The sequence below is a fragment of the Aquila chrysaetos genome, chromosome 4 (genome assembly GCF_900496995.4).
Source record: "Aquila chrysaetos chrysaetos chromosome 4, bAquChr1.4, whole genome shotgun sequence".
Lineage (NCBI taxonomy): Eukaryota > Metazoa > Chordata > Aves > Accipitriformes > Accipitridae > Aquila > Aquila chrysaetos.
This window is the reverse complement of record NC_044007.1, coordinates 67,849,846-67,876,791: the sequence shown is the minus strand read 5'-3', so window position 1 is coordinate 67,876,791 and position 26,946 is coordinate 67,849,846. Positions and strand designations below refer to the sequence as shown.

General features: G+C 44.3%; 1 protein-coding gene and 1 long non-coding RNA gene across 3 annotated transcripts in view; one reads left to right on the top strand and one right to left on the bottom strand.

Annotated features, from left to right (window-relative positions):
• Positions 1-6,936: 6,936 nt before the first annotated feature.
• Positions 6,937-16,921, bottom strand: LOC121233257. Of its 2 annotated transcripts, XR_005932246.1 has the most exons (5): positions 16,517-16,921; positions 15,914-16,372; positions 14,428-14,529; positions 7,720-8,721; positions 6,937-7,604 (listed from the first exon to the last, which is right to left on the bottom strand). It is a non-coding gene; the product is annotated as an uncharacterized LOC121233257 (long non-coding RNA). The 2 variants fall into 2 exon arrangements; XR_005932245.1 differs by having other exon boundaries at positions 6,937-8,721.
• A 161-nt stretch (positions 16,922-17,082) lies between these two features.
• TMEFF1 (transmembrane protein with EGF like and two follistatin like domains 1) overlaps positions 17,083-26,946 on the top strand; it is a 127,558-nt gene continuing 117,694 nt past the window's right edge. The window contains exon 1 of the mRNA XM_030012313.2: positions 17,083-17,811. Within this exon, the coding sequence (XP_029868173.1) occupies positions 17,568-17,811 (244 nt within the window). The 5' untranslated portion in view covers positions 17,083-17,567. The remainder of the gene's footprint in view (positions 17,812-26,946) is intronic.

The following is a 26,946-nucleotide window of genomic DNA, read 5'->3' as shown; positions in this document are numbered from 1 at the left end:
AGAGTAGTTTGTAGCAAGGTTGTGCAGCTATACTGCATGGGAGAGCATGTGGAGGACCCTGACCCCCAGAGCGGTGTTGCGGATACCAGGACAGGTCTGCATTGCTCCATTTTTGTCCAGAGATTTAAGATCTATTTTCTAAAAGCAATGTATGTGGAGAAAACTAGACTGATTTTTAGTTACTTTTCTGTCCAGCTGATTAGTCCTCTACATAAGTATCTGACAACACCCTGCTGCAACACCATCTGCTCTGATCCCAACTCTGAAGCTCTTGTATCCCTTTCCAATCCCTCTGGCTACTGGAAACCATACCAGTCCTTACCACTCTGCTGTCCAGCCTCTGAACCCTGTTTTCCAACTGCACGCTACCACTTCACCATTTCCAACCCCAAGGGTCCTTTATTATTCTTTAGCACATACTCTTGCCTTCTTGGCCTCCTCTATCATTTTACACAGCCAAACTCTAGTTGCTTTATCCTTTCCACCTTCCTCCCAAGTGCCAGCAAGCCTGTCCTCTTCATCTCAAGCCTCCTGCCCCACAGCCTCATTGCAGAAGTGCTGGTGTCGGGCTGGACCCAGTTGCCACATGGCGTTTTGCTGATATTTGTGGGAATCAGCAGCCACCGTACTTGGGAGGGGAAATTACAGATCCAGGAATAACTTGCTGAAGGATAAGAAATTATTATGCATCAACTGCTCCATGACAGTGACCCTGGTTCATGTTATTTCCTCATGGTAAACAGGAGATGGTGTGCTTTTTCGTAAAAGCGTATCATGTTTAGTCTGGGGTAGGAATGTGCCCCTGGGCAGTTACCATGATAAATTTTCTTCACGTGTCCACACAGCTTGCTTTATTGTCAAGCCAAATTATCATGCACCACATGTCTGGTAAACTGGTAATATCAGGTACCACACTTGATCTTAGCACCCCGCTTCCTCTCCTCTGCCCGTTACCAGGGATAGGGTCAAAAGGAGAAACTACAACAATTCACAGAACTAAAAAAATTTTCTGGTCCAACAAGTAGAAGAATTATGTGGATTACCACTAAGGAGCAACATGGAAAAGAAATGGCTTAACAGCATGTGAAATGGTTTGCAGGATTGATCCAAATTACCAGTGTAGCTGTACACTGCAGTGTAATTCTGCTCCTAATTACCAGCTGAGCTCTGAGAAACTAGATTTTTTACTTAGGCAGCTGAAATGGCAATCAGTAACAACTTGTGCACCTATGCAATAAAATTTCCTGTATTTAAATTCCAAATTTCATGATAACTAAAAAGAAAAAAAACCAAAGCCAGAAATGTTTATGAAAGTTCTCTTTCTGAATAAATCCATTAGAGAACAACTCATTCTAATGTTATATTCTGGCACCAACTATTGATACTGATCAAGAATAGAAACATTTTTTTTTTTTTTTCATATTCTTTGCTAGTTCTTGCTTGCCTAACAGGATTTCTTTCAGGAAGTATGTGAAAATGCCACTATTATTGTGGAGCAATTGGCTAAAGTCAAAATTTAATCTCAGGTATCAATAATCTTTTCACAGTTTTTATTGATTTTGGACTACATTCTCATTTGTTAAGACAAATAGTGCCTTAGTCTGTAAGCAGTAGCTGCAAAATATGTACAACTTGCATGTAGCTAGGAGTACTTAATTATCTCCCTGAATATGGAATATGTTTGTGTTGTTATGTCTCAGTTCACAAAAAGTATGATACATATTTTCAGAAAAAATGGCTTGGTTTAGGCAAGAGGAGAAGGAAATTCTTCGTACAATGTCATATGTGTCAGTCCACAGAAAATTTCATAGCTGTTTACCTCCACTGAAAGCAGAAACAATTGACATTTCATATATAAGTGGAAAAAAGGCATACCAATCTAAGTAGAATTATGCACAAATATCAGTTTCTGAGATATGAAGATGGAAACAGCTAAAGAAAATTGCATCTCGTGTGACCTAGGACCCTCAGAAACCTATATAACTTTCTTAAAGTATGTGCACAAACTGACTTCAGATTTACTACAATTTGGGTCCCACCCTAACAGGGGGGCCCATGCCATCACACCCCCCAGCTGACTAGGGTTAGGGGACCCCTTGGACCTTGGGTCCCACCCTAACCCTAACAGGGGGGCCCATGCAATTACCCCCCCCTATCCCTAGGGTTGTGGTTAGGGGTCCCCAGGGCTAGGGTTAGAGCAGACTAGGGTTAGGGGTCCCCGGGGTCTGGGCACCCAACTCCTCCACCTCCCCCCCAACCCTGAGCGGCGCAGGGGACTGGGGGCTGCGGTCAGTCCATAACAGCTCCTCTCTGCTGCTCCTTCCTCCCCAGCTGGTCCCCCGCTCCAGTGTGGGGGGGCCTTCCCACGGGCTGCAGTCCTTCAGGATACGCCTGCTCCAGTCTGGGCTCTCCAAGAGCCACAGTTCCTTCAGGAAACAGCCACCCGCTGTGGCGTGGGGTCCTCCAGGGGCTGCAGTGTGGACGTCTGCTCCACCGTGGTCTCTCCATCAGCTGCAGGGTGGACGTCTGCTCCACCGTGGTCTCTCCATCGCTGCAGTGTGGACGTCTGCTCCACCATGGTCTCTCCATGGGCTGCAGGGTGGACGTCTGCTCCACCGTGGTCTCTCCAGCGGCTGCAGGGGAATCTCTGCTTGGGCACCTGGGCCACCTCCTCCCTCTCCTTCTGCTCTGACCTTGCTGCTCGCAGGGCTCTTTCTCACACCTTTTTTTTCCCCCTCACTACTCAGTTCCCGCACAGCGCTTTGCCCTTCCTTAAATACTTTTCCCCGAGGCACCCCCACCTTGGCTGCGGGGCTGAGCCGTGCCCGGCGGTGGGTCGGCTGGAACCGGCTGGAACCGGCTGGAACCGGCTGTGTCCGGTTCGGGGCAGCCCCGGCCTCTCCTCACAGGGGCCGGCCCTGCAGCCCCTCGCTGCCAGCGCCTGGGCACCTGCACCCCACACACATTTTCAATTTCTTTCCAATTCTCTGGTCTTGCTGTATTTTTAACTTGCACATTATAGCCCAAGTACCCCACGATTGATAAGTAAAACTCAAAATTACCTGAAGTTGATAAGCAAAATTCAAGTTAAGTAAGTCACCTTATTATAGGTATTAAACAACTTATGCATCTCCTATTTAAGAGCCTAATAAAATTCAAACCTGCTCAGAAAAGTCAAACCTCAAACACTTTTGCAGAAGCTGGTACCAGAGAAATGTTTACATTTGTGTCCCAGCCTGGCACATGTCTGAGAAGAGAGTTAGTATGTGAGGAAAAAGCTGGATCGTCCTGCCCATCTGCAGGATTTTGGCATCCCATAGGTATTTTGTCAAAACCGAGATCAGATCTTTTTGTCTGTTTGGTAATGTACTACCTGAAAAATTAAGCACGGGTTAAAAACTGGCTGAGATATGACACTGCTGTCATGAAGGGAGAGTTGCTAAACTACCGTGATGGTTGCAGGCAGTGCTCTGCTAAAACCCTGAAAGGCCGAAACACCCCAAAAGCGGTAAATACAGGAGATTGATTTCTGTTTGAAATGTTTTCATGTTGTTTTTCAAGCACTTGAATGAAAGGCTGTGCTTGTCTCCCAAGGTGCCATGATAAGATAAATAATAAATAGACTTTAGCGTTTGAGCCCAACTACTGAAAAAGTCCAAGTGCAGAGAGGGGGAAAGTTAAAGAAAGGAAGCGGTGGTCCAGAACGATACTATACAGGCAAATGGAAAAATAAATGTTTATGTAGGGGGTGTGTAGCTGTTTTTTCTGTCATCCAAGCCCTGTATGAGCAGATCTTTCAAGAATATATCTACTTATTTTTTTGCAATCTGACTAATTATGAGTACATCACATAGGCATTTTCATAGTTAGCGTATTGCAAGATTAGCCAGTCATTAGTGAGGTGTTGCATTGGGCTGTGAAACCTTTGGCTTCAAGTAAAAGGCAACTTCAACTTCAGATATGCTTTTCGTGGGGATTGATAAATGCTAGTTCTCTAGACGGCATTCATTTCTGCAAGGGCTGAGCTTCTGTGATCTTTCTGGGGCCAGAGCTTGGGGTGAGGGTTGTTGGAATAGTTAGTTCAAAATCAAAGGATGATTTGGCCGCAGCTGCCACGTATTCACACTTCCATCAGCTGGGCTTTGGTTTCAATGGAAACATGATGAGCAGACCTAATAGAACAACTCTTTAAAAGATAAATCGATACAACTATGTTACGCAATTCTACATTATAAGATGATCAATAAGGGTGCAGGAGTTAACAGTGTTCTGTAAACACATTGCAGTACACCGTCCCTTTCCTACCATTGCCTTAGAAACAGAGAACAAAGCTCAGAAGTTATGCCATTTGCTTTCTGTGGGTTCATACACTGTGTTACTAATAAATACTCAGTAAGTAAAGCAAATGTTCAGACTGATACAATTAAAGACGTAACATTCGTTTGTAAACATCAGTAGGTTAGCCTTCACTTCTGCTCCACACCTCCCCAGCACTTTGGTTCAGCTGGGGAACCACAGCAACGCACCAGAGCCACAGCTCTTCACCCAGCATTGGATTTTCATCATCTTCCTCCTGGAAGCACAGCTCTCTGCAGAGCAGAACACAGCAAACCTCCCTGGAGAGAAATGACACCCTTCAGACACAGAAAACACAGCCATTTACTCTCTTTTGAGTGCATTACCTTGTTACGTGAGTTTGGATCGGTAGTGCAGCCCCAGAGTGCATTTCCCAGTCCTCCTCAATGATCATGCTTTGATTCACATTACGGAGCGGGCCCTGAACACGTGAATTTGATTCCTTTTGCATGAAATTAAACTGGAAGATACAGTCCAGGTGCCAATAGGTGTGCAGCTCACGGGACCAACTTTAACCTGGCTGAAGGAAGACGTCCTCAGATGTGCACTGCAAGGATGGAAGCTCCTCAGAACCAGCTACTTTATAGATCTGCTCTTGCTGGCCGTGATACCTGCTAATACGAACACAGCCTTTGTGGTGACCTGCCTTCACCTCAGCAATTCATCACCAAGTTTCTGTCTCTCCAGCTACAGTTGTGGCTTTGAGAAATTGTGGGCACTGCCACGTGCTCTGTGAAGTGAGCAGGTACATTGCGCACATTCAGTGCAGGGCACATCGCCCATCGACCAAGGAATATTCTGGTGATCTGAAGGGACAGCAGAGCGGCTGGTTGATCAGCATCTCCTCCTCCTCCGTGCGCAATGCTATCTTGAAATGTTGGAACAGCATAGGAGTGGGTTTTTGGCATTTAAGAGGTTTTGCCATTTTTTCAGGTTGGACAAAACAAATCATATGTGGAAAATGCCAGGGCCTGGAAGTTGGTAACTTGCCCTTTTCTGGTTTTTATAAAGCCAACAAAAGGGATCCTGGCTTTTTGACTCAAGGCCAACCCTGATGCCAAACAGTAAATCATGGAGAAACCACAGTTCCTTAAATACTGCTGCAAGACATTTTATAATGGAAAAATGCTAGTTATCTTAAATAAAGGTCTCACCACTTCTTGCCTTACCATGCAGAGTTTAAAATAATACAACAGAGCTTGCTGATTCACTTCAAAGGAAAATGCTGCTGTGCTGAAAGCATAATTGGAACATTACTACCCAGAATAAATTAGTATACCAAAGTTAGGAGCAATTGAAAGGTGGTGGGAAGACACTGCAACAGAAGTTGCATTTCTCTGCTAGTTAGAACGGTCTGTGTCACAGCTTTTCTTTTAAAAGGATGATAAATGAAGCAGACTCTAAGCACTGTATTTTTCAGAAGAGTTCAGCAAGCTATTGACATTTAGACATCAAAATAGGTGTACAGGTTTTCTGGAGAGCCCGGATCTGGAAACTGCTGGACACTGGGCTCTTTGGAGCATGAGGGTTCACCAGGTTTCAGGGCATTTGGAAACGTTACTAAAATATTGCCAAACATATCCTAGTCTGAGGACTTACCTAAACTTCCAGATGTCATTCCTAAATTTCCTTGTACCTACTCCTCTAAGATCAGCTTTTCTGAAGTAGTTTGTGTATTAGTATGCACAGTGTATGCAGTAGTTGCATGTACAATCAGTAGTTATTAGATCCTGGTCTGGATCTGGCCAGGATGTTGGTGGGGGCAGCACAGTATCTCCAAATGCAGCAGTTTTTTTTCTAGAAGAGACTGGCCTTTTGTATCTTATGAGTCAACAAATTTATAAATATGTCTTAGAGCCTACATATAACAAGTATCTATTTTTATATCTTCATATTACATTTCTCTTAATTTCATATTAAATTTCCTTGTCTAATTACATTTTTTGTAATATTAAAAAGATTATCTATTCCCTAACAAAGCTCTCGCTGTATCTCATTAGTCAGATAGCTCAAACTGATAATAAGACATTTGAAGTAGCAACATCATGCTGTTGTAGTGCTGGATTATTTTATTTCTCTCCCCTAGTGGAAAAAGGCCTTTTCAACATTAGAAATTTATGTTCACTTGTCTAGCCATAAAAATAAGAAATTTTTGAACCAAAAATAAAAATTAGTTTATTAAAAATTTATCTCACTTCTAATCCTTTCTTGTGAAGACATCTCAGACATCATTCCTGCCAGATACCGTAAATTAACAGGAGACTTTTTCTATTTCTCTCACAATGGTCTTTAGAACAATGGAAGCAAATCAGCTGTCTTGTTTTCTTCTTAGATGTCCAAGTGTATATGACAGAATTAGATGGGATTGTTAGCTATGGATCGTAGGTATTTGTAAGCTGCTTTTCAACTCAGCATCTAAATACTTAAGGGAAACAGATGTTTTTTCAAGTGGGTAGTTGTATCATCTTTTTGGAAAACATAAAGCTAAGCCCACATAAGTGTTGGTTGGGGGGAGATTCTGAAAATTGAAACCCTTTCATCTTAAAATAATGTAGAAAAAACCTGCCACCAAGACAGTGATATTTTAGAAGAGTGTTTATTGCCTACAGGAATCAGTCAGCAAAGAATGAACATGCACAGCAATAGTTTTCTAATAAAATACATGCTCACGTGCACTTGTGATGTTTATCATCACTATGAGTACAATGTTCCTCACAGTTCAGCGTCTTTCACTTCAATCATAAACTAAAATAAATCGGGGAGGTGACAAATCTGTTTCTCTCCAGATTTGTCAGAACCAGTGGCTCTGGAAAGCGCCAGCTGAAGTGCTTCTTCAAGTGCTTCAAGGCCACAGCCTTGCCGTGGCCAGCGTCTCAGCTGAGTGGGGAGGTCTGTCAAGCTACCCATCAAGGAGCTTTCAGGCTCTTCCCAACTCCAAAAATGAAGGCCTGTGTGGCAGATGAGGTTTCCTTTTCCTTCCTGGCCCACCATCTGCACTGCAGAGAGGGCTTTCAGAAAGGCAGTGGAGGATGTGGCTTTGACAGCTCTGGGTACTGCAGGTTCCCAGAAGGCAAATACAAGTTGGATTTTGATCCTGCCTAGTGGTGCGTAGTAAAAGGAAAAGGACACCGCATCCACCTCCGAGACATACTCGCTGATTTGTCCTTTTTGGTTCTCTTGGTAGCAAGCCTGTGCTCTTCGCATTTGTGAGTGGGTGAGCAGCACGACCTCAACATATGGGTCTTGTCCTGGAAGAGGAAGCGGAGAACGGGATAAAAAACCCATCCTGGTGGGGTGGGAGCCTCAAGTGTGATGAGGCTATGAAAGAGTGCATATGCACTCTGGAGGGCAAATTCTAAGCACCTTGTTTCTTAGCATGAGAGCAGCTTAAACGTTTTCTCCTCAGTTACGCTGACCGTATTTGGCTCCGAGCTCATCCCAGCAGCAGTTATGCCGGAGGAACTGTGATATTGTACAGCATAAGGAGATTTTAACAGCCCTTCCACCATTTGTTCCCAGGGAGAGATTCTTGCTAAAAGTGGGTAGAATATGAAAAGATGGTACATACAGGAAGTTATTTCAAGCAGTAGCGTCCTTATCCATAGTGGTGCAAGCCAGGTGCGTATCTGGGGGTACTGGAACCAATACATCTAATACATCTATCTGGAAAACATACTTTCCTGCATGCTAAAATGTATTTCAAGGTAATGTACATAAGTAATATAGATATTGCACATTTCGAACACCTCAAGTGACAGAGGAAAAAAATGGAATTAAAAAACTGTGATATATCAATTTAAAACATTATGCTGAATAAACAGAAACATTTCTTATTCCAAGAATGGAGCCTTAAAAGCAGGTTATATGCTACCATCATTACTACAAATTCACTTAAACATTCTTTTAAAAATGAGTTATCTCAGTGATACTGATCACTAATCAATAAAAGATTAAAAAAATGTTCCATAAAATTCAACTCAGCTAATAAAAGCAAGTTATTTCTCATTTCCCCTCAGCCTTCACGTGAAAGTTCATTGTGTGCAGATTGAAATTCAGAACACAGTTCAGAACCAGTTCTCTTTCCTTCAGTCGCAATCCTATTGTCAAGCTCCACACGACATTCAGAATCATGTTGTGCTATTGCAGAAGGAATATAAATATCCGTCAACAGTAAGACCGCTACAGATTATGCTACTAGGCATAGAAAGTGCTTTGGTAAAATATGTCCTTTTTGAGCAATCTGCAGTTTTTGTGGCTCTGATGCAATTCCATTTCTCCCTTTGTAAAAGCAAGGAGCGTAGCAAGTTCAGGGTCTTGTGAAGTAAAACTCCTTTCATCATCTCAAGCATCAATAGCATGTGTGACCTGATGAAGAACAAAGAGATTAATGATATTCTGAAAGTTAACTATGACTCACATCGGTATCCACCACATCATGTCTTTCAGGGAGGGAGGAAATAATCAAATATAAATAACATTTCATTGCATCTCTTGGGGCTGCACGATAGTCATATAATTTCTCTCTATGTAAGATGTAATGCATCTCTCTTAATAGTTTTAGCTGGTGCTTTCATATTGATTGATATATTTCAGCCAATTTAGCTTGCTCCCTACTTACAAGCAATTAGTGCCACTTCCCGTGGGCAGGGAGAACGACTTATTTGAACCCTACAAGCTTAGAAGCATCCTGTGATACAGACAGAAGTTCCACATTTAAAAATTCTGTGTAATTGATACTATACTCCAATACCTACTGAATCTGCACCCTAATGCTGCCTGTATTTTCTACAAAAGAACCCCATCCGTTAAATACAGAGAAAAGCTACTTCAAGAGCGTATGCAAATGCTGTATGTTGAGTGTGTTTACACCAGCCATGTGCCTCTGAAAAGGAAAAGGTAGCCCCCCACGCTCCAGGCAAGTGTTTGAGAAACCGGGATATGTTAGGAGACGACAGGGACTCCAGATATTTAGGCAGCTTGGCGGTGAGGTTTCATCCCTACGACAGAGTCATCTGTGCCCAAGTCAGGTGGCAGAGCAGCCTGAAGAAGGAAAGCCTCGGAGCCTGCTGATGGCCCGGGAAGCCTGGAGAGCAGCACCCGGCCACCGCAACCCAGCAGAGCTGTCGTGGGAATATCCCGCAGAAGGAGCTCAGTCTTTAAACAGCAAGTACTTTTAATCTGTCAGAAGCAGGTGGTCTTTGAGCAAATTAATACTCGTCACAATAAATCCATCTAGCAGAAGAGGCATAACATTTCTTGAGGGGAAGCTGGGGCAGGAGACACTGATGCGTACAAACAAATCACGTGATTAGAGTGAGTCAAGAGATCTGCTCTATCTGCAAAAAGCTATATTCATCTCCTATCTTTCCAAGTAGAATTTTCACTATTGCTATTAATGGACTACTTATTAAATCACTCTGTCAAAAAGACTGAAGCTGAATTCAGGCCTTTATTACAGTTGTGTAACTGATTGATGGGAAATGCTTGGTACACCTAGCTTTTTTGTAAAAAAATGGGCAAGCCATTGCAAAATCTTCCTAATTCACTACAAAACCGCTATTATGCATGGGCCGAAAGTGCCGTATTTCCAGGTGCACCCTCATCAAGGTGCACCAGCTGTCACTTGTCAGATGGCATGACAGCTCACCCAATGGGTCTTGTTCTTATCTTGAAAACTTCCAGCAGACGGACAGAAACACACGGAGCAAGATAGCTGATGCTCCGGACGGTCTAAATCCCTAATAGTCTCCTATTTCTGGGCACAAATCTAACCATATTAGACAAGTTCCTATGGAAATTTATTCATTTGGCTTTATTATCCACCAAAGGAGAATTCACAAGGTTCTGGAAATCCAATAAACCTCCCATTTATAAGTCATGGCTTGCAAATACTTAGAGATGTGCTCCACTGGAAAAAGCATATTACTATGTTAATGGACACACACTGGGCTTCCATGAGATTTGGAAGTTCTTTCTGAATTTTTGTGGAGAAACAAGATAAGAATATATTATCATTTAAGAATGCCATTATTTTAGACCCTAATCTCTCATTAACCTGAATGTGCATTAGGTTAGAGTTGGCACCTTGCCTAATTCTTATCCTATATGCCACAATCACTTTGCATGTTAAAAAAATACAGTTTCTGTTTGTCCTTCTTGACAGTTATTTTTTTCTAAGTATATAGTAACATATTAACATAATGATAATGTAATTGCTTTTGTGCTCATAAGCATTATATATAATGTGGATCAAGAACGATGTAATCTGTCTCTTTTGTGTAAACATTAAAATAGCTAAGAAAATGAAGTTTGGACAGTTTGGTAATGATACAAGCATGAGAAATATAGCTATTGATAACAATGCATATGGCTATGCTTGAGAAGGCTAACTGTATAATGATAGAAATCAATGTACAGCATCATGGAAGTGGTTAATAAACTTCAAAAAGTTATGCAAAACTAGAGTATGAGAACAGCAGAAGGCTGGAGAAAATTAGACTGGGAAATGCAATGCAATATAGCAATAAAGAAAAGCTTATGCAATTCAGAATTACACACTGTCACAGCACAGGGAAGTAATAGTCCCTTTCTGTACGTCTTTAGTGGGCTGACAAGCTGTATGCTGCATCCACTTGTGTGGTTCTGTAGCAAAAAAATTAAAACAAAATAAAATTGAAATTACAGAGCCCCTTGACAAAAATGTTTGAGAATATTTTACTATATAATGTACTACTAAAACCAGTCATTGGGGACAATTAAATGCAGCATAAAACATGTCATTCTTTAATCTGCTTTTACATTTTGATTAAGAACTGCAGATAACAACGTGGAGGGTATTCTCAAAGCAAGGGGCATAATTGGCAAGAGCCCTAGTACTCATTAACTGAAGATTACACTTAAAGCAAACTGAATACCCATCTGATACAGAATACAGAGAGCTGTCAAGGCAATGCAGCTCAAGTTCAGTGAAATATACTATATTTTTGCCTTTGAGGATGCCAAAAGCTAAAAGCAGGATTGAAAAATCAGCATTATTTTATGGATACAGTGGAAGAACTGCAGAACTGAATAAGGTGTGACCTTCCTGGTACACCTAGCTGTGTACAAGTTACTATGCTGTGAATTAGCTGCAGTCTAAATATGATTCACTGGGGTCCACGCTAACAAAGAATTGAAATAGTCTGATCAATAAGTGTCAAAAACATTTATCAGCATCTGGAAATCACTTTTACTGATCAGCAGTTAGAGCCTGGCAGTATTTAAGTATGAGAAAAATGACAACAAATTAGAAGAAACTGAGAAAAGGGTAACAAACTGATTAATGTGCTGAAGAATTGATTAATGAGGAAAGATTAAAAGACCTAAATATGTAAAGGTGCTGAACGACAGCTCGTATTTTATCATATGAGCCAAGAAAGGAGAAAAATTGTTTGGAATGGATGAGTGAGAACGAGTGAGATGGGCAAACCCATTTGTGCCAGCCCTGGGAATGTTTTGCAGCTTCCACTACTGTTCCTGCCACCACTCCGGATAAAAGTCAACAGAAGGTGTTAGTGTTGGGAGGAACCAGAATGTGCTGGAGAAACACGTGTCTGAAACTGGGGTTTGAAAGGTAAGGATTTGGTTTTGCAATGGCTACAGAATCCTTTGTGACCTGTGGCTGTTGCTGGAAAAAAAAAATCTCTTGGTGTCCTGGTTTTCCCAGCAGCAAAATGGGCTCAGTAATATTTCTTGATTCATGGGGACATTGTGACAGGAAACTCAACGAGAAGAAATGTATCTCTAGCTTAAAAATCATCTTATTGGACCAAATGGGCTTGTAGTCATGTCTTTTGACTGAATACAGATATTCTGGGAAAGGAGAGGCAAAACAGCTGCAAGAAGAGAAACAGGTCTGGCACCACGGTGAATAGAAAAGTGAAAAGCAGAAAATTAGGGAAGAAAAAAGAAGTAGCTAAACATCTGAAAAATTAGAGGTTAAACGAAAAAGAGGGAAATGCAGAAAAGAACTAGAGGAGTGAAGTATAAGATGCAAAACAGAGTGGCACAGCAAAACAAAGGAAAGAGATCTCAACTTCCCGAGAACAACTAGCCTGATGCCTCAAAAATAGGGGAGGCATTGGGGCAGCTTTATGCGCTGGAAAAGGACACTGCTGCACAGGGCAGCGGGGTGCTGGGGGGTCACTAAAGTGGCCACTGCTCCACTGCCAGTGTTGCTTGTCCCAGAGCCGTGATCAAGTTACACTGGCGGGGAGGGAGCACAAGCAGTCTTCTCTTTCCCACCTCCTAGAAGCAGCAACATCAAGCCCAGCTTTCCTGAGCTCTTGCCCTCACTCTGTCCTCATTACTGTGCCCGCAAATTCAGTTTGGCCTAAACTGTCTTTTTTTCCCAGCTTTCGGAGGTGTTAAATGCTTGAATCACTTGATCAAGCTTCTGGACCGTAAGTTAAACATGTGAAACTTTAACAGAGGGCAAGTATTGATCTGAGACTGGTGCCACATATTTAGTCCTGGACTGAAAGGAGCAAAAGAGTACTGTGCTAAACACTCTTTCTGTTCAGCAAAGAGCCTTCCAGGCAAGAAAACTTCTCCAAAATTACGTTTGCATGGCAGGTGGGTGAGGGTGGCAAGATAAAGCTGTGCGGGGTCTGTTGGATAGGCTGTGCCCATGTCCCACGCAGTGACCTTGCTCTAAATCCTGGGCCACACATTTGATTGCTGAAGCACTCAGGAATAACACAGAAGAAATTGTGTGGCAACGAAAAAGAATATTAATGTCGGCTAGTTAAATACAAAATTTAATAGCTAATGAACTACATATGAAACTAAATGAAATAGCCAGTACCACCTGGTCCTTTCTTGGCTGTTTTGATTTTGCACTCATTTTGTATTATCAGAATATGGTGGGATAGTATACTGAAGATCCTTATTTGTATTATCCAAGTTGCAAACGCTGAAGGTGGCAGGTTTACGTAGGTGTCACTTGAGATTCTGGGCACAGAAGATGAGTAGAAACAACTGGGGAAAGATAAATGAGTTTGACTATTGGATAAAGGGAGTATTTTTGATAAAGTAACAAAAGTGAAATAGTTTATATGAGAGAACTCCTGTGTCTTGAGCCTTTTGTTGAGGCTGTTTCTATATTTGGCTAGACAACAACTTCTTTGGTTCAGGACCAGAGACAATGGGCACAAACACAGGAGGTTCCTCCTGAACATCAGGAAACACTTATTTACTGTGAGGGTGACCGAGCACTGGCACAGGTTGCCCAGGGAGGTTGTGGAGTCTCCATCCTTGGAGGTATTCAAAAGCCATCCCGGACATGGTCCTTGGAAACCAGCTCTAGGTGTCCCCGCTTGAGCAGGAGGGGTTGGACCAGATGACCTCCAGAGGTCCCTTCCAGCCTCAACTTCTCTGGAATTCTTTGATTCTGTGAACACTGGTCTGGTTTATACTCTTAATATTTCTGATGTCTTCTTCACAACTACAGGAGTTGGAAACGGTTTTTTGGCTATGAATGAAAGTTTAGATTAGTAAGTACAATTCTCTGGCAAAATACCTGGCAAGGGCAGGATTCTACTGCCTGATGCATAAGGGCGCATGGGGCTCCAAACAACACTTTAATGATTTCACTAAATTATAGATCTCTGTTCTCCATTTTGTTCTCTAAGATGAAATAAAACAGTGCTTTCACAATTAAGTGTATCTGTATTGTATCCAGATCTCTGGCAAATGAAATCACTCTCACTGGTCTGGCAGCTTCTCTCTGCTCTTGCATATTCCCTGCTTCCCTTCGGTTGTGCATCTTCCTTCCTACAATTACTGGGGAAAAATAAGGGAGGGCAGAAATTGTGCATGCACCACCAGCGGACTGAAAAACTGCTGTTGGTGTCCAAGAGCTCACCGAGGATGATAATTTTTGACAATCTGTAGAGCTTCCCGCTTTCACAGGAGAGCAGTTGGAGGTGAGCAGAAGTGAAATTATTGTATAATTGCAATGAAGTCACATTTACTTGCCAAAGATGGAATGTACCAAATGTGACAGAGTTTAGCATGATCTCAAAGACGTACCATATCTGTCATTTCACCGGTGTGGCATTCCCTCTGCCTGTAACGGTTTGTCTTGCAGAAGCAGCTTGTTCAAATTCTTTCGGAGTTCTTTTTCTTCTTTAGCTGGCAGGAAAGTGTTTAGGGTTTTTTTTTAATACATGTATCAGAGAACAGAATAAGAATGAATACCCAGCTGGCATAGTGTGAATTTGCCAATCAAGCATGACTGTACCACTCGCTTAAGACTAACTAGAGATGCATCCAGACAGATAGCACAACCCAGACGTGGCTTTTCTAGCCAAAAAATGGCATGTCATCCATCCCACGAGTCAAAAAATAACAACAAAAACCCCGCCCACCCCAAAGCCAAACCCCATGAGATTTACTTACAGTCTATCTGGACTGGTTAAAAGCTTTCATACAGATTGCCTGGTTAAGCTGAAAGACATGGGGAACTGAAACAAAGCTGCAAATTCCGTTGGGAACTCACCACAGCTGACTACCCACTGCCCTGGAAGGGTAATGTTTAAACTGGGAGAAGTACTATTACTGTTTCTTAAAGTTTGTTCTGGAACCAATAGTTTGTATTTGCAGATATTTTCATTATTGTGAAGGTGGGAGTGCTCTGGACACAAAGAACTGGGCAGGACTGTCAATAGAAAGGAGGTTCGAAATATCCTACAGAGATGACTACATAATCTTGAGGACTGGAATAACAGAAATGAGATGAAATTCAATAATGGAAAAGATAAGGTCATGCACTTAAACATTTATAAAAAGCATTTTTATTATGGACTGTAAATGACAGACAAATAGAAGGAGTTGCCTGTATTAGTCACTCACAGCATGACCCTGAACCATCAGTGAGATTTGGTCATATAAAAAGCAAACTGGCTGTATGAGAAAAGGTCGTTTTGGAAGAAATCGGGAGAGACTACCACCATCGCAAAGACTGGCAATACTTGTGAAAAACTATGCATGTCAGCTATGCTGAAGAAAGCTGAATTCAAACTGTATCTAGTACAGAAAAATCTGAGTTACAGAGGCTCTGGGTTATAGGAGGAGACTAACAAAACTTACTGATAGGCTAGACAAGTTGAGAGTGGCTATGACTACTGCCTATAAGTATGTTATAAATCTAAGTGCAAGGGAAAGAGAAACGCCTAACTGAAACACTGTACAGCACAAGGACAAGTGGGTATGAACTGGCCTTGAATGTGTTCAGGCTGGGCATTAGAAGGAGCTTTCTAAAATAAAGATGAGGGTGGTTCTGGTCCAGCTCTCCAGCAAGAAGTGCAGGAAAACAGCATATTCAGTGTGAGACGGATCTAGTTGTGTTTATGGAAAGGGCTACATGGAGTATTTGCTCCTCCAGCGGCCAAGTACTACCTTCAAAACACAAGATCTGTGCCAGTCCCATGGCCTAAAGATCCAAAAGGTTTACCTGCTTAGCAGACCAGATTGCAGTATGCAGATCTAGCAAGCTTAAGCATCCTGGGCAACGTACCTCAGCAGCCCAGTTACAGCAGAACAGGCTCCACGCGAGTTAACGTACCTCACCTTGCCGAGGAGCAGAGCTCTTCTGACATCTAGCATCACTGCTAGCAAAAGGAGCAAGTAATTACAGAAGAACGTTTACTTGGCAGAGGCAGTCAGTGTTGAACCCCATATGCCAAAAGGAAATTGCTCTCTCAGTCTTAGTAATACAGGACTTATCTCTTCATCGCCGTATTTAAAAAAGACAGCAACCTGACTTTACGTGTCTGACCACCGTGCCTACGCAAAGCTTACTGCTGGATTTATGGCCTTATTCTTGACTGCTCTGGTTAATGAACTACTCGAAGGTCTCCTCACACAAGAGCTATACCTTAGAGCAAGCCAGGTCTCCTCACGCAAGCTCTATCCCTTCCAGCGAGCCGGTGGCACGCAGCAGCAGAGAGACCAAGAAAATGGGCAGTTCTTGTTCCTGAAAAACAAACGGTTTGTACAGTGGATTAAAAAACTTGCATGAAATGTAAGTGAGAACTCAGACGGGAAAAATTCTTGTTGAGTGTAAAGCACCGTCCTGTGTTTTCCCTATGTAAAAATGGTAACAGTGCTGTCAACTTACACAGAGCTTTCGGCCACACAGCAACATGCGGAGGGGGTCTGCACTCAAGGTACGTGCCTGGCACCTGACCCTCTGAAGCGTGTCCATGTAAGGGACTGGAAAAACCCTGGGTAGTAAAGGCACCGTGTTACAAAAGTCGGTACCTTCACCGTAAACATATTTATTTACTCGGATGGGTACAAACGCTCCCGCCGTACGTGCTGGGCTTCCCTTCAGTGGAAATGAACCACAACCCTTACAACGGGTCAATAGCAGCGACGGTCTCTTCGCTTTCTTCCCCATCCCCACTCCTCGCCGCCTTATTAGCGACTAATAAACCATCTCGTGGGATGGCAGGCGACGCTGCCAGCGCCCCTCCTTCCCCGCCGCCCCTCGGGACCCGCTCTGCTCCCATTCACCCATCACTATTACCCCCGCACGCCTTTCGGGGGTACCCACCACCCACGGTCCCCGGTCGCGTCGGGGTGTCGTGTCCGTCCGTCCGTCCGTCCGTCCTTTCCCCCCCCCCCCCCCCCCCCGCCCTCGCTCCCCGCGGGGGCGGGCCGCGCTGCCGCCGCCTCCCGCCCTGCCCGCCGAGCGAAGAGAAGCCCCCTCACCTCCCCTCCGGTCCCGGGGGAGGGGGCTGCCATCACGTGTGCTTCCTCCCCCTTCTCCTCCTCCTCCTCCTCCTCCCCCTCCGCGGCGGCGGCAGGAGCAGCAGCAGCAGCAGCAGCAGCCGCCGCCGCCGCCGGGGCTCCGCTCCCTTTGTTGCAGGCGGAGCGGCGGCGCTGCCGGGCGCCGCGCACAAAGGAGCGCGGCCGGGGCGAGGCGGCCCCGCCGGCGGCCAGGCGCGGAGGGGGCCGCCGCACCGCCGGGGCCAGCCCTGCCGGCGACCGGGCGGAGGAGGAGGAGGAGGAGGAGGCGGAGGAAGAGGAGGAGGAGGAGGAGGAGGAGGAGGAGGAGGAGGCGGCGGGTCTGCGCGGCCCGCCGCGGCGGGGATGCTGAAGGTGTGCTCCGGAGCGGCGGAGAAAGGACGGTCCCGCCCGGGCGGCTCCGCCGCGGGCTCCGGTTGATGCTGCGGGCCTGCCGCCGCCGCCGCCGCCATCCCGCTGCTCTTCGGCCGCCCCTCGCCATGCTGGGAGAGAGCCCGGCCGCCGCCCGGCCGCTCCTGCGAGCGGGACCCCCGCTGGCTCTCTGCTACACCTCGGCCCTCCTGGTGCTCGCCCTCTCCGCGCTGCCCGCCGGCCGCGCCTCCCACCCCCTGCCCGGCTCCGAGTGCCAGGGCGGCGGCAAGGGGAAAGGCATCAACTGCTCAGGTAATGCCCCGCCGGTGCCCCCCCCCCCCCCTTCCACAGCCCCCCCCGCCCTGCGTGCGGGCAGCCCACGCGTACACGTGGAAGGAGAGCTGAGCGCGGCCCCCACCCGCCCCGGCGGAAAACAAAGGAACGGCGCCCGCCCCGGCCCCGGGTGCTTCTCCGGGGGATCGAGGGGAGCCCCCCCCCTGCCCCCTTTCCAGCGGCTCCCCGCCAAAGGGAAGGAGTTTGCCGCCGTCTCTCGGTTTTCGTCGTGTTCCCCCCCCCCCCCCCGCCGCCGCCGAGGCTGCCGTGCCGGCAGGTGCGCGCCGGCCGCCCCGGGTGGAGGGGGGAAAAGCCGGCAGGCAACCGGGAGCGCGACCCCCGTGGGCGCTCCCACGGGCTGCTGCTGCTGCTTCGGTGTCACGCTGTTCCGGGGAAGCGGGGGGGGTTTTGCAGCCCAGACCCGGGGAGGGGGGGGGGGGGTCTCTCCGCCCGTCCTTCTGCCGGCTGCTGGGTAGGTGGGCGCTGGGTGAGATGCAGGCGGGCAAACCGCTCCGCGGTGTGCGCAGAATGAGCTGTTCAGGGATTTTTCTTTCTTTCTTTCTTTCTTATTTTCCTGCTTTGGTTGCGTGACAGGAGAATGCTTTCTTGTGCCTGCCCATCCTAGGCATGAGTATATGCTGGTGTGTAGTACACTTTCGGTGTGGGTGAATTGGTTCGGCGTGACAGCAGTGCGTTTTTCTTCTGTCTTGGGGGATACGGTGGTTTTAAAGTAGAGCAAAGTAAAGACATCCAATATAAAGTTTACAGTCTGTTAGAAAGACTTGTTTTTTCTTCTAAAACTGATATTTAGAAAAGGTCATTTATTTTTTATTTTTTCCCCGAAAAATTGCTGTCTATGCCTCCTACTGCTTTTTTAAAATGATAGGTTTATTCCCCTGCGAGGATCGCCAGCGAGAGCCGCGCAAAGTGCCTTCTCCAAGGTGATGAACGTTCCTCGCCCTGTGCACAGAGCCCCCTGCTCCCATTGTCTTCTGTGGGATTTGGAAGGCAATTTCCATGTTGGAAGGAGCTCTCGGTTCCTTCCAGGATAGGGTCCCCAAACTGTATAACAGCTTTCAAGAAATGAGGGAAGGGAATAGCGATCTTCCTCCCGATTACATTTTATAATACAGATAATGCTCTAAAGCAGGCTATCAAATTCGCAGGCCAGCAAACTGTGGCAAAATGATTTGGCAATATAATAAATCTAACTGCTGTTCACTCTTGATATGCTCGTTTGTTCTTCATTTTACCCGGCTTAGACATACACCGCGTCGGTGTGCGATACCACAATGCTACTGTTTTACTGCTGCCTGACTTTTTCATTCTATTTGTATGAATATCATGGTTATTTTTAAAGAGAGGTTAATAGGTTAATGTGTCGCTGGCGTTAGCGGCTTACCCATCAGAGACATGTGGGTCATTAGACCACGGCATGTGCATAAATCAGTGAGATTAAATATGGAAGGCTGAGGAAATATATGAGGAAGTTTCTAAGATAATGTGGAACACACGGATACCATTATTTAGAAACCATCACGGAAAGAGGGCTTTCCAACCTGGAATTAGAAAACCGTATGCTATATCGAAGACATTCAGACAGATTCGGTTCTACTAAAAATGGGCAGAAGCAAATATATGTGCTATATATGTACGTACGGCAGGCACTGCTTTTAGTGTAACTACAAAAATATGGAAGGAAAATTTCATTTAAAAATGCAGTAGTCAGATTCTGTTAACTGTTTCATGCAAAACTGCAGCATTTCAGTTCTCAACGTTAATTTTGGAAGAACTAATATCAACACATAATATCCGGGACAGATTTTCCCCTCACTTACCTCTGCATAGCTTCATTAACTTTTACTGGATAAGCTACTCCCTGCAAAAGATGAGTTTCCTATATTTACACGTGGGGCCAGATGTTGGCATTAGCACCTTTCCCAGTGGACTGCTACCACGTACATTGCCATTTATACTGAAAGTTAAACTTAAGAACACTATTACCACTTTTTCTTCAGACATCTGGACTCTCTAAATTACTTTCCGTACTCGGAGAAGAAAAATTCTTTTCTCCTCTGTTATTTTGTCATTTCAATATTTGCATCAGCTTGACCTGCTGCCCTGGAACAGTTTCTTACACTTTTTGGGACAGTTCGTGAGCTTGTAACATTTTATCCTCACGAGATTATGTCGCTACCTTTATTTTTTGTTAAATTTTTAGGAAATGCTGAACTCCTTTCCTTTATTCCTCCAGAATATACTGCTTAAGAAGGAGTTTGCTGTAGCAGAAGAACATTGCAAGGTGGAGGACACAGGCAGACAACATGAAAATTGAGATAGCTTTTTCAGCCTTGATTCTGCCCCTTTGGCACATGCATTGCGGTTCGGTCTTTTGTTAAATTATGATACAATTGCATCATCCCTGGCCAAGGGAAGAATATATAATGAACTGATTAGAGCAGGAAACAGAGAATTAAGACATATCTGGAGTTAATGGATGATGTGGACTTGTATGTGTTTGTTCGTCTGTCAATCCGTACTTTGCTAAGCTAGGAAAATGGAATAGCTCTGTTTTACCCAGAGTGGGGTAAAAAACAAGTTGGTGTTTCTGGAAAAGAGAACCTTAGGTTGATGTTTTAGAGATGTTACATTATTCCCAGCGGTGCCTGTAGTCATCTTCTGTAACATTTCTGATGCTCGCTGACTGCCCGTGAGTGGGGTGGCGTGATGCTTGCTTCTCTGCTCAGGCGGTAAGATAGTCCTGTCCTTAATAAAGGCTGTGAACTACAGGGGGTTACGAAGCATCCCGAGTGTAAAGGTAAGTACAAAATGTAGTTAGTTCATGAGCTCCTAATCCGCCGGTACTCTCCAGAGACACACACTGTGCGTGGGCATCTTCACTTTCAGTTTCAGTCCGGTTGAATGTCTGGTGTGAGATACGCTCCGGTCACACGTGTGGCAGCCACAGGGGTTGCAATTTGATCATAACTGACCACACGCTGAGGATTTCGGGGAGAGGTACACAGACTTAACAAGAGATACTGCTCAGTGCATTGGTTTGGATTTGTACGCCCGGGCTTTTAATGAACAGGGATATCTTTCTGTTGGTAAGCCTTTCAGCTTGCTGTTCCTTCATGTGATAAAATATGCTTGTTTGGGACAATTCCGCACACCTCCTATGAGTCTCATAGGCCATATCCTGCTCCCGGTTTCTTAAATTCTCTTTGAGTGAAGTGGGTAAAGATAAAATTGTTTCAAGACAGCTTATTGAGGATTGAATGAGGTCAAGGAAAAATTAAGGACACCTTCTCTTTCACGGAATTCCTCTTCTGTGGGGTATGAATGCTTTTCTTTTGCACAGTCATAACAGTCTGAAATCGTTTGTAGATAAAAGTAGATGGAAATTACCGATGAGGGAGAGGGAAGGGGGTAGAGGGACAAAGGAAAGTATCTATCCTGTGATAGGGAGATGGCTGAGTCTATGATGGGCTGTTTATTGAGCATGGAAGTACAGGCTGTCGTAAAGCTTGTAAATTTTTAGAGGGAGCAGCAGAGAAAGCTATTGTGAAGCCATCCTTCACCATATATACATTATCTTAACTTTCAATATGCTTTAGAGAAATGGTTTCTGCCTTGAAATAACTCATGGAGTAAATTAGACAAACAGAGAATGTGGAAACAGTAGAAAAAAGAGAGAGGTGAAGCAGAGAACATGGTAAGCCAACAGGAGTACAAGAAGCACAAGCAAAATTAGTGGGTTTTGATATTTAAAAATGTGGTAGGATGAGAAGGGAGGGGGAGACATCATCAGTAGGACAAAAGCATCTGAAGGCTGGACAGCAAGAGCGGGTCCTGAAGAGGGATGGGAGTGGAAGGTGTTGACTGGTACAGGAGCAGAAGGGAGTAAGGAAGCAGTGTGAGAAAAGATACACAGCTGAGAGTGGGAGCAACTCACAGAGGATGGACAAGGGTGGCAAGAACTGGCCACATCATATGCTTTTGTTTTCAAAGCATGCCTTTTTCCCTCGTGTGAACAGAGTTTTACAGGAAGAAGGGTTGGGAAGGGCACAGAAGGTGAGCAAGACAAGCAAGAGGAGATCCAGTTTAAATGCAGATTAGGCAGAAATGTCCAGGAGCGTGATCATAAGTCTGTGCAGTATAACAACAGGAGAGAAAAATTATATTAATTATGGATTACTGCACACACCCAGAGGGAGCAGTGCATTTAAAGTATGGCTACTGTCACTGTTACTGGAGGTGCATGTGGTACCACAGAAAAATAATACCTCTTTTTGCCTCATCCTTGCTTCTGTCTACTTTCCACCATCAACGAATGTGGTCTCATTCAGAATTTGAAAGTCTTTTTCCTCGGCATCTCCTGCTGAGGTTGTTGTTCCCCCACATCCTTGATGTGCAATGGAGGTTGTTTGATTAGGGACTCTTTGTTTCCATTACTTTGTTAGATGCTTTCGAGTCTGTCTTCCAGATCCTGTTGTGGGGATCCCCCAAGCTTTCTATCGCCAGATACCAGTGCTAGCAGAAGAGGCGTAGCATGCATATTTCAAGAAGAAAATTATCTGCTCAAGTCTTGTCTGTGTAGCACTTTGATGTGGTGCATGTAACATTCGTACCTGCTCTAATCAAGGACTAGAAATTAAGAACATATCTTCTGCATTTTGTGTGCGGGCCACCAGTGGTGCGCTCTCGTTCAGTGCTTGACAGCTTGTGGGGATGGCGGGAAATGGCAAAATCTGAGGTCATGGAGGCCAAACCAATGCAGGGGAGTACTTGGAATACTTTGCCTGAGCAGGACACTGTCTCTGCTTGAATGTTGCCCTTGCCTTTGCTAACTCTGCTTCCTTCCAAAAGGGTTTGATAGTTGCAGAATGAGACATTGAGAATTTTAGAAGTGCTAAAAGCCCAAATGAGCACGACTATGGAAGGGTTAGAAACACAACGTTTGGGGCACAAGCTCTCGGTGCCTCAGGAAATGGTTTCTTAGGGACATGATTATTCAATCACCTTTGCAAGGGTTTCTTTCTCAGAAGCATCTGAGGTACATCAGCACTGAAGAGAAGGCACACTTTCAAAAATGCTATCTGGATTTATTGGCAAATTACAGCTTTAGGGTTCAAACCAGGACGAACTGTCACTACTTTAAGGCACGTTACCTGTTGTGTATGAGCTGCTGTAGCTGAAAACTTTGCCTTTTTCTTTGGGATAAGAAGGGCTCTAAAGCTACTCGTGTCCGGTACTTCTACACTTGAGGTGAAGACTTGAGTTTACGAGTGAGTTGGCCAAAATGAGTTTTATGTACACTCTTTCTCACTCTAGGCTTGTGTGTTGTCTGAACCTTGGGTCCAGACTGTCCCGGCTGTGACGGGGAAGAGCTGAACGCAAGCGTGTAGCTCCCCTGGCCCTGCCTGTGCCCAATCCGCGTGGCAGACGTCAGCACGGATTTGGGAGGATATAAACCTCAGGCACTGCTGGTCTCTGGAGCTCGGCCTTGGTTTCTGCCTGCGCTCAGTGGGCGCTCTCTGAACCAGAATGAGATGTGGCCTCAAGACTGGCTTTCATCCATGCTTACCAGCTGGAACAGACATACCCTTTGTGGTTTTTGTGAAGTGGGTGAGGGGGGCGGGTTGGTATATCATTCTAAGTTACACAAGGCCAAAACAATTTGTGCTAAAGATACGAAGCCACATTAGTGAGAACGTAAAAGCAGGGGATGGAAGAGAGGTACAAGTTCAGGTAAATCAGCCTAACTATTTTAAGAAGTGCGTTTCTTTTTATGTTTGCATAGATCTGAAATGGTAGACAGGACTAGAATAATTGGTTATTTTATCTAAGATACTATGACTTCTGTTCCCATAAATGAATTATAACCGTCAAGCCAAATAAACTATGATATGTGTTTGTGCCAATTGAACTTCTGAAGTAAATGATCTGAACTCAAGTCAGGTTACATATCACTTTGAGAAACTATTGTAAGGTATGAATATAAATCAACTATAAGTAAAAAGTAAAAACAATGATTAAAAAGAGAAATTAAAACTCAGACAGTAACATGCACATATTTGTTTCCCTTCAGTGTAATTACCTAGACATGAAATGTCCTTGCAGTACAGATTCTTATGCTGATTAAACAGCCAAAAGGTAATTAAAGTAGAATTGGAAGTGTCAGAATAGCAGAAAATCATCTCGTAACAGGTGTCACTCCATCATTGTCACTAGTGGGAACTGGTAGCATGATGGAGCAATCGAGGCTTGACTGAAGGGACTGGATTGAATCCAATTTCTTTATCATTTTCTGAAAAGGGGAAAAGAGGAGCTATGTTTGTTGTGGAAAATCTTGCCAAGGAAACATTCTTTCTGTACCAAGACCTCTCTGATAATTCCTGTTAAAGGGAAGACAAGAAGTCTGGCCCTTTTCTTGCTATTGATGTAAGGATAAGTATTTTGTACTTATAGCCTGCTGGTTTTCTTCTAGAGTTGACAGTAGACTGGATAAAGGGGAGAGTTAATATTTACTTGGTCTTGAAAAACAAGAAGCTGTGGCCAAGGTCTTTGAGTAGAGAAGTACGAAGGCAGACAATCCCACAGATATTGACAGGAGGCTCGATTTACCCTTTTCCTATAAAGAGATTATCACGTTCCACCATTGATCCGTCAACTGAAAGTGCTTGTGACTTTTCCAGCCTGTGGTCAGACTTTGGCGAGTGTCCACAAAGCAGGTAGTGGCAGTAGTTCCCAGAATAAGAGTAGCTGTAATATTTGGGAAGAAAAAATGCTGAGCACCAGGGATGTTGAAAAAGGATTTATTCTTCTGACTCTACACTACTGCTTATCCTCCTTGATGAGTCCCTACAGATGCTGTGGAACGAAAGTGGAGGTAGAGGACATGTTGGCATTTTTGAGGTGAAAGCCTGTCTTTTTCTAAGCAGTCTGTAATATTCAATAGAGCTGAAGACCAAGGAAGTTCTTTACAAATTATTCTTAAAAAAATTGTTCTCTCCCAAGAATAGCATTAGATAATAAGAAAATTATAATTAAATAATGTGCTCTAATCTAGATAGTCCTCTCCCATTGCTGTAGTTTTTTCTTAGATCATCTTGAAATTCTAACAGTTTAGAAACACTAAGAAATACAGGAAGAAAAAGAGAAAGATTGTGAGAGGGTGGAGTTGCATTTTGTGGAGCTTCTAAGCGTGTAGAGAAAGGCTTGTTTGACTAAATCAATCCATAGTAAATTTTATTCTATGAAACGATTTCTTGTGTGATATTTCTCTTCCAGAAAAGGATAAGAAGATACAGACAAAATCTGGTTAGGAGTAAGTTCAGCAATCATAATTATGATCTGATGAAATTAAAGTTTCCTGGAGAACCTTAAATCTGTCCCTTTGTCTTGATGAACAGCTACAATGTATCTTTAGTTCTAATTCAGTTCACAGATGGCTTCAAGGGGATCTGAGAGCAGAATTATTTCATCTTGTGTTAGTAGGTAGATATCTAGCGGTGCCATTAGTTGTTTAAATATTTGGCATTTGTAGGTCATATGTTCTTCTATTTATTTATTTGTTTGTTTATTTTTAAAAAGAAAAAAATATCAGGTCATTTTTCTCTCTTAAAGATTCTCACCAGGGAACTTTGGTCTTCTTTGGAGTGGGGAGCAAGATGCCAGTGAAGGTCTTTGCCAGAATAGTGCCTAGAAGACTTCTGTTCTTGCTGACCTGGTTACGTTCCCAGACCTGGCTGGATGGGAGCTGGGAGACAGACCAGGCTCTGCATGCATTTGCATATCTATTGCTGATGTGAATTTCTCTGTTTAAGAGAGCAATCTAATGTTACACTGATAACAACGTTCAATTTTTTTAAGTTGTTCTAAAACTGCCTCATTGGTCATAGTGCAGTTTGTGAGGAGGCGGTGTTTGACTAGCAAATCGGGATTTATTTTAGGATAATTTGAATTCTCATTATAGTAGACAATTTCCAAGGACTGAAAAGACAGGGCTTTTCTGATAATAGATTATGTGTTGCAGCAACAGTGTTTAAAGGATCTGGCTCAAAATAAAATTAAATCCTTGTAATACCTCTCTTTTGACTTAGTATTATAAAAATAAATTTAGTTGCAATTACAGTCTTGAAACACCCACATTATACAACCATGTTCAAGCTGACAGGATCCTCATCCACGCTTCAAAAATATTGTTAATTAAGACCAGCAGGAAAACATGTGAAAATGAAAGAGAAGAAAATCAGGAATAAGACAGAACTGTCAGTAATTTTTCTGAAGCGACCTGGCTTCTCTCGGTAGCGGCCGCCGGCTCCTCCCCTAGCTGGCTCTCCTGTGAGACCTTTGCTATGCTCCCGTATGGCTTAAAGAGTTGCAAAACTCTCTGTGCTTTCCTAAGACGCACAGAGCATCCCATGGGGCGCAGCTGGAGAAGAGGACAGGTACGATGTTCTTGACAGACAAAAGGGTGTTCAGGCTATGAAATGGTTCTTCTCAGGTGCGGTCTGGAGGCCAAAACCTCCTGAAATCTGGCTCTGTCTGGCCGCAAAGGCTCCGTAGGCAGCCTCATTCCAGCTGCCCGGCTTGCTGGCAGGAGACGGCCGGGATCCTCGAGGAAAAGCCCTGGGGCATCTCCTCTGCCTCACACCAATCTGACGGGATCAATGTGGAAGCAGATGGGGCGAACTGGGGCGGCCGGGCGAGCCAGAGAGCTGGGTCTGTGCAAACTCCAGTTAATCTGCCCTCGATCACCGTAGTGTGTTCGAGATGAACATGAAATGCTCAACTTTAGGAGCTTCCCATTAATTCCTTCGCCTTATTGTTTCCCAGACTGGCACATTTCCACCCAACTTCAGGAGTTTGACACGTATCAGTGTTCACCTACTGCTGACCAAAAAAATCCTGCTTTAAGAAGCGCTTAACTCATCTCAGTTACTAACTCAGGTGAGCAGTGCATATGGTGATAGAAGAAGAAACACACAGCCCCCAATGAAATCATGCTGTCACGTCTACTTGCGTATGACTATAGAAAACCTATAAACGCATGTTTCAGCAGCGGGTGAGAAAATGCTCCGTTGCTTAAACCTAAAGCATACAGAGGAG